This window comes from Mus caroli, unplaced genomic scaffold, assembly GCF_900094665.2.
Source record: "Mus caroli unplaced genomic scaffold, CAROLI_EIJ_v1.1 scaffold_8773_1, whole genome shotgun sequence".
Lineage (NCBI taxonomy): Eukaryota > Metazoa > Chordata > Mammalia > Rodentia > Muridae > Mus > Mus caroli.
Genome location: NW_018390017.1, coordinates 33,693 through 41,536, shown reverse-complemented (window position 1 = coordinate 41,536; position 7,844 = coordinate 33,693). Strand labels below are relative to the sequence as shown.

General features: G+C 42.8%; 1 protein-coding gene and 1 pseudogene across 1 annotated transcript in view; one reads left to right on the top strand and one right to left on the bottom strand.

Moving 5' to 3' along the window:
- The window catches only part of LOC110288433 (vomeronasal type-2 receptor 26-like), a 36,226-nt gene that overhangs the window by 2,452 nt on the left and 25,930 nt on the right, over nucleotides 1–7,844 (bottom strand). The window contains exon 5 of the mRNA XM_021154788.1: nucleotides 6,330–6,453. Coding sequence (XP_021010447.1) covers nucleotides 6,330–6,453 — 124 coding nt within the window. The remainder of the gene's footprint in view (nucleotides 1–6,329; nucleotides 6,454–7,844) is intronic.
- LOC115030316 lies at nucleotides 2,791–2,910 on the top strand (annotated as a pseudogene).

The following is a 7,844-nucleotide window of genomic DNA, read 5'->3' as shown; positions in this document are numbered from 1 at the left end:
GTTCAAATCAGGTTTTTCCAGTGGCATACAAAGGTTGTTTTCAGGGATAGTGGATTCTTTTTAGTCATGATCCAAAGTCAAGGTGCTTGATTACCAGTTCAGCTCATTCTTCCCTTTGATTTTGAAGAATCTATCATTTGACATAAGTAGCTAGACATTGGTGGTTTGAAGAAAAAATGATACACAGAAAATAAAACTGGTTTACTCCTACAGGAGCATAGATGAAATGTTCTAGCAGCCACTGAAAAGCCAGTGGGACATAGAATGCAAATTTGAATCTATTGATGGGGAGGGGAAAATAGGGACAGNATCAGGTATGGGAGGAGACAGGGATGATAGATAGAATGTCAGGAAATTGACCAGAGGTNTGTAGCAATGGGAGATGTGGAACTGGTGGTAGCCACCAGAAAGGCCCAGATGCCAGGAAAGCAAGAGTTTCCCAGAACACAAAGGGAATGACATTAGCTGAAATACCAAACAAAGGGAAGAAAGAACCTGTAGAGACGATATCCAGAGTTTAGGCAAGGCCCTTTGTTGAAGGATGGGGTCACCCACTCACATCCAAATTTTTAACCCAGAATTGCTCCTGACTAAAGGAAATAAGTGGACCAAATATGGAGCAAAGACTGAAGGAAAGGCCATCCAGAGACAGCCACAACTAGGGATCCATCCCATAAACAGTCACCAAACTCAGACACTATTGTGGATGCCAAGAAGTGCTTGCTGACAGGAGCCTGACATAGATGTCTCCTGAGAGGCTCTGCCTGACAAATACAGATGTGGATACTTGCAGCCAAACATTGTCCTAAGCACAGTGACCCCAGTGGAGGAGTTAAGGAATATAGCATAAGAGGCTTGCAACTCCATAGAAAGAACAACAATATACACCAAACAGACCCCCCACCCCTGAGCTCCCAGGAACTAAACCATCAACCAGAGTACACATTGAGGAATCCATGGCTCCAGCTGCATATGTGGCAGAGGATGGCCTTATCTGGTATCAATGGGAGGAGAGGCTCTTGGTCCTCTAAATGCTTGATGTCCCAGTGTAAGGGAATGCCAGGGCGGTGAGGTAGGAGTAGGTGGGTGGATTGGGGAGCACTCTCATAATAACAGGGGGAGGGAGAATGGGATAAGGGGTAACTGGGAAAGAGGATAACATTTGATTTGTAAATAAATTGAATATACAATAAAAAAAAGGTATATTTTGAGCCAGATTGAATTTAGTTCACACAATGAAACATTCTTATAGTGGTAAATGCATGACCTGTGGACACAGCTGAGTATCCATTTAGAGCACATTCTTAGCATATATAAGGGTTTGGGTTGTATTCCCAGTACAAAATGTGCTAAATGCAAGGTAATGAGAGAAATACTTTTCTCAGAATTATTTAGTACTAGGAGTTTATATCACCCCCAAATTCCTTATTTACAGTAAATGGAAACTTGCAAAATTACAAATTGCTTTTTCAAAATTAGTATTTTAAGACATAGCACATAAAAATATCATTCAAGATTATGAAAAGTATAAGTATTGAAGTTCAAGGATAATGTACTTCAATACTTGGTAGATGTAAGAATATGAAGAAAAAGAGATTCGGGCACATATCCTGGGAAACAGCAAGCCTTCTGTTGATGGCACAGAAAATACTTCTATGGGGTGAAGAGGGAAAGATTGTCACAGCATATTAGGTAAAACTAAAGGAACTTTAAAGAGATGGTATTCCTAGAAAGTATGAGGTATGGGGGCTGTGGGTATAGCAGAAGAAGGGGGAGAGCCTGTGTAAGGCCAGAGTTCCTGTGCTCTGGGCAGGCAGACACAGGAAGACTGCCGGATGCTTTCCAGGTAGCCCCAGGTGGGCATCTGGCTGTGTGAAGTCACTGACCCCACACAATAAGGGGTAGACAAGGGGCAGCCCCCAGTACCATGTTCTCAGTCTCTGGTATCCCACACTGGATACACTGGATACTGCAGAGGAGCTGAGAACAGAATAAGGGCCCCAGGGTGACACACTAGGCTCCGGAGATTTGGGAAGAGGGCAGAGGGAGAGAGGTTCCCAAGCATGTGAGAGTNCTANGTCTGGTCTGTGGCTGGAACACAGGAAGGCTTTCCACCCGGAGGTTAGAAGTGGCTTGTTAGTGGCTTATTAGAAGGCCTATCTCATCATCCAAGCACAGCGGGACTTGATGAACAGAGACAGTCTTTGGTTTTAGAGCTTTATTGTAGAAAGGCAGGGGGAAAGAGAAAAGGTAGAAAGAGAGAGACTGGCCATGGCCAAGAGGAGAGAAGGGGAAAAAGCAGAGAGAGAAAAAGGGCTAGAGTCAGAAAGCTTAAAGAGAGAGAGGGAAATCTTAGAGAGTAAGAGGGAGAGAAAGGAATGTAAAAGCTTAAGAATTNGAGAGGCCAAGCAGCCCCTCTTGTAGTGGGCTTGATATCTTGCTGTTGTTAGGTACCTGAGAGTAGTCTAGCCTGAAGGTCAGAAGCTTGGGACTTTGTGTAGGTGACTGAAAGCCACAAGACTCTCCTGTGGGGTCTATAGGGGCAGCAACTTCGACAGGAGCCAGGGGTCCAGGAGATATGAGGAAACACCTACTATCCCATGTAGGTGGGAATTAACACCCAACAGGTTTCACCGGGGTTTAGACCTCAGNTTGACTGGAGATTAGGCTGTCTGTGCATAGCCCATTGCCCCACAGAGGTAGATATATTTTCTTGTCTTGTTATCTATCAATATATTCTTTCTCTGAGAAAATGGTGGTATTTGCAGTTCATCATAGTACAGAGCAAGGCCAGCTCCTAGAAGGGTTGCAAGTGTGGCTGCTGTGTCACTTCTGCATCAGTATGTGGCAGAGAAGAGAGAGACAAAGGCTACCTTCAGTGATCTAACCTATGATTAGTAGCCTAACACTCTGCCCCCGAAAATAGAGAGCTCGAGAGACCACCAGTCCAGTGCTACAGAAAGTACAATGGCTCCGAGGACCAGGAGCAAGCCAGAGACTAAAAGAACTGTTTCTTGGACTGAACCTCACAGTCCTGATGAGGAAGAAGCCCAAAATGACCACCAGACTGATCCCATTGGGTCTGGACAGGAAGCTAGCCTGGGGACAAAGAGACAACCATGAGTCCAGCACTGTGCAGGGCTGGGGAGAGGGCAGACTGTGCCAGAGNTAATGCTTTCCTGGCACCATAAAGCATGAGCAGGAAACAGGTCTTGAGNTCACTCTGGAGACCACTTTAGACACGAAGAGATCCAGTGCACCACAAACAGGAGCAATTAGGTGGTGGAAAACTGGACGAGAAAAAGAGAAAAAAGGTATGGACACATAGAATTTAGGTAGAATTGGAGACTGGAGGGTAGTGAGAAACAACCCTCAGGAACAAGGTTTTGCCACCTGGTACTCTGTTTAGGTCCTGATGCAGCAGGAATCTTTTACCAAGGCCAGGCTGATGATTCTGGTCTGGCCTGCCACTTAGAGTATCTTGATGTCTGAGGGGTGTAAAGAAATAGTCCCATCCCTCACCTAGACACTGTGGAAGAGCTGGCCCTGGGGACATGAAAACAGGAGAGCTGACTCCATCCCTGGCCAGATGTATTACTTGGGAGTGTGGGCCCTGCACACCTCTGGAGTAACAGATCAGTCATGAACCCCACCTTCTGTCTCTGCAGTAGAGTAGGATGAGGGAGAGATAACCCCCTACTGTTCATAACCAGCTGCAGAACTCAGGAGAGAGAGAGAGCACTGTTCTACCTATGAGCAGCACAATAGAGCTGACCCTGGTGTTGGGGTGTGGGGTAAAACTGAGCCAGTTACAAGGGCATGAGAATGGCAGAGCTGGCCAGCACTTATCTTCCAGGAGGTGACATGGGTGAGGGAGAGATGCCCTCCTCATTACCCCTNCCCACATACAGCAGGTAAGAGAGTTAGCCTCAAGGTCATCAGAGCAGGAGAGCTGTCCATACCCTTTATCTGCTGCAGTACTCAGAAGAACAGGCAATGAACCTTGCCTGGTCAGCAGAGTAGAGCTGACACTGGGTGTGAGGGTTGCATATGAGCTAGCCCCAAAGACACGAGTGTGGCAGAGCCAGCCCTGCCCCATATCTGCTGGTCAGTGGTACTGCCCAAGGAGAAACTCCCTTCTACCCTCCCTTGTCCCCTGCCATCTATGGCAGGCAGAAGAGCAGGCCCTGTGATCATGAGAATGGGAGAACTGGTCTTATCCCTCACCAGCTGCAGCACTTGGGAGAATAGGCCCTTAACATCACCTGTTCAGCAGGGTAGAGCTGACCCTCCTATTAGGATTTGCTCTTGAGCTGGCCCCAAGGGAATGAAAGCAGGAAAGCTGGTGGGTTACCATCTCAGATACTTTTCAGGCCCAGATTCACTGCTTTGAATTTGCTTACCCTCACCTCTACTGCATTATAAAGTGCTGGAGTTCATGAAGGGGCTGGTCCTATTTATCCAAAACTATAGGAACTCCTGACACTGGACAACAGGATATCTGAGAGGAGTCCAAGTGAGCTTCCAGTTTTGATAGAGTATCAGCAACCAGAGGCTCAGAGCATCCCAACAAGTCATTGCAATGAACATTGGCAAACAAAGATGTGTGGACATATGGGTGTACCTTGGAACTGATTGGAACACATTACAGCTTCCACAGCAAAAGGGTTTTTTTGTTTGTTTGTTTGTTTGTTTGTTTGGGACAGTGGAGGTTGCAAGGGAAGAGCATGGACACAAGGATATGGAAAGATGGGTGGGGTTTGGGGGTATGATGCGAAATCCACAAAGAACCAATATAAAGTTAATTTAAACAAAAAGTATAAAGAACAAGGACTTGGTAGTGCTTGTCTGCAAGACCAGCACTGAGGAAGTAGTCAGTCCTACCACTACTTTGCTACCAAAAAAGCAAAGAACATTATTTTAAATAGAATTTTGGTAAGTAAAATTTTCATTCAGGAGAATAAAATGGTCATGATAAAACACCTGTTTTGAAATAGGTATTAGATGTGAAGTAAGGATACAAAAAAATAAAATAAAAGGTTGGTAGGAAGCATTGCTGCTGTGCTCTGGGAAGGCTTTGCAATTGAAATCCTCTTAAGGAAGAAGTGACAGCTGGACAATCAGGGACAGTAGGCAGAGCATACCTGAACATCAGTCACAGCCCTACACATCAGTCACAGACCTGTACATCACTCACAGACCTGCACATCACTCACAGACCTGCACATCACTCACAAACCCGCAAATCACTCATCCTTTGGGATCCCACTGTGCTTGATTGTACAGTGGCCTCATGCTAGTGTACAGTACAAGGGAATACAAAATGAAAACTCCCATAAGTATCAAAGTAATTACAAAGAAAGTTATTAAATCATATGGCAAATACTTATTTAGTCATAAACACATATTTATGGTGTTCTGCTATTCACCATAGGAAATGATCCCAGGATCTCATGGACCCAGGGTCCCAGGGTCCCAGAATCCCAGTAAAGAAGTGCTGTATCTGCCACCAATATCACACTAATACAATGCTTTTAGCAGTTTCTCTTATTTGACAATTCCTCTGTATTTTATCTCAGCTTTCTCTAGGTTGTATGATCATAGCAATTTATATAGTTTCTCTGAAATTTAATTTCCTTGTGAGTAAAATGTGGGTTATCATTACTATTTACTGTAAGTATGAAACAAGGTCATACTTTATAATGCATCTCATAGTTTGGGTTATACTGAGAGCACTAACTATTTACAGTATATAGGGAGTGCTAACTTTACTCATTAATACTGCTAAAGCTGCAAAGAACTGTTAGTGAAAAGCAGGGTACAAAGAAGAGACACTAAACTCAGTGCTGTTTTGCAGAAGACAAAGTTGGACCAGATGTAAAACACTCCTGCAGTCTTAGTCATCCAGGAGACTGAGCCTGGAGGACTGCAGGAGCCAAGGAGTTTGAGACCAATATGGGCAAACCAACCCACCAACCAATAAACTAGCAACCAACAGAAATAAAAATTTCTGGGTTGAACTCACGATTTTTGTTTGTTTTTTGTTTTGTGTTTCAAGACAGAGTTTCTCTGTGCAGCCCTGGCTGTCCTGGAACTCACTCTGTAAATCAGGATGGCCTTGAACTCTGAGATCCACATACTGAGATTTGGGATTTAAACCTTTGTTACCACCACTCAACAAGAACTTGTTTTAAACTATTAGGAGTTAGCTAAATAAACATAACTGTGTCTTTAGGTATTGTGTTACTCATCCCTATCCTGTGGTGCAATATTTCCACATTCAGAACCATTTCCAAAAACTTCCACATTCATATTCATCTTAAAAATACCTGTTTCATTTGCAATCTCTCCATCTGGACATGGGATACAATCATAACAACAGAATGTTTTCCCTTCAATGGGTGATTTCCTATATCCAAGTGTACAACTTTGACTGCAAACAGATAAAGGAGTCTGTATAGGAGACATGAGCAGAAGGAAGTTAGTCCATTCATGCCATTCAGTATTAGCATCCAGATGGTAAACTAAAGCTGGACATCTGGGTACTGTAATAAGAACTACCATGCCTTTAGAGAATGAAAAGTCAAAGTGTCTGTTTCTCTCTCTTTCTCTCTCTCTCTCTCTCTCCTTCTATCTCTTTTGAACTACTGCTTTATTTTATTTCATTGATTTTTTTATGTTTGCATAATATATTTCATTATATTTAAATATATTTTTAAATTTGAATATATTTGGATCTTTAACTTCCCCAAGTCTCTCCAGATCTTCCCCTGCTATCAACCTACCAAAATGTAAGTTCTTTCTCAAAAAACAAACTAAATCCTAAAAAACAACAAATTACTCAAAACCTAGAAAATAAAATAGAAAAGCACAAAAGAATAACAAAACTTTAACCAAAAGTGTGTGTGTGTGTGCGTGTGTTTGTGTTTGTGTGTGTATGTATGTGCACGTGACATATATATATTGGATTCCATTCTCATGCAGCCCAACACAAGACCTGCCTTGGCATGGTTGATATATCCACTGTCTTCCATTGGTGAAAATTTCTCAGGTCTCTTAAAGACCATAATATTCTCCATTACTATGTATTACCTCTTTTTATAACAACATGGAGATGTTCAGGTTGAACAGTTCCAACAATAAGGGCATGATGTGCATGCAGTTTTAAATTTCAAATCTAGAAATACATATCACAAGATATTTATTCACACTGTGAGCCTTGAGATTGTGTTACTTACTGAAAACAAACAAACAACAAAAATAAACAAACAAAAAACCCAACTGATTTTAGTTGTGGCATGGCTCAGCCCTAGAATAGATCTTTAATCCCAAATAAAGAAGGTAACCTTAGTTTGTAGAATAAAGCAACCGTTGTTAAAAGTAACTTCTAAACTTTGAGGGGAAGACAATGTTAAAAATCAGAGAATGAATCAGAGATAGAATACACCCAACTCTCATATGAATAGACAGGAAGAAGAGGCAATTTGCTGGGGTTCCAGCTCTTACACTCAAGTACTGAGGTGGGACACAGAGACTGATAAAGGAAAAAGAATGAAGACCTCTGGCTATTCTGGGGCCCAGAAACTGCTGGCTTCTCATGATTTAACTCTCTCTTACTTTTCTGGGGGTAGAACCTGATGGTTTTTGTCAGTTAACTTGGTTTTGCTCTTCCTAGTCCAAAAGCTGATGACTTCTTGCATTTAACTCCTGATGATAGCAGGAGGAGATTAAAAAAGAAAATTAGTTACTTGGGCTCTTTACTTTTTGACTAAGGGGTCACTTGCTAGCAAACCAAGAGGCACAAAGTTGTTTAATTCTTCCTGAACCAGAAAAAGAGGGGGGGG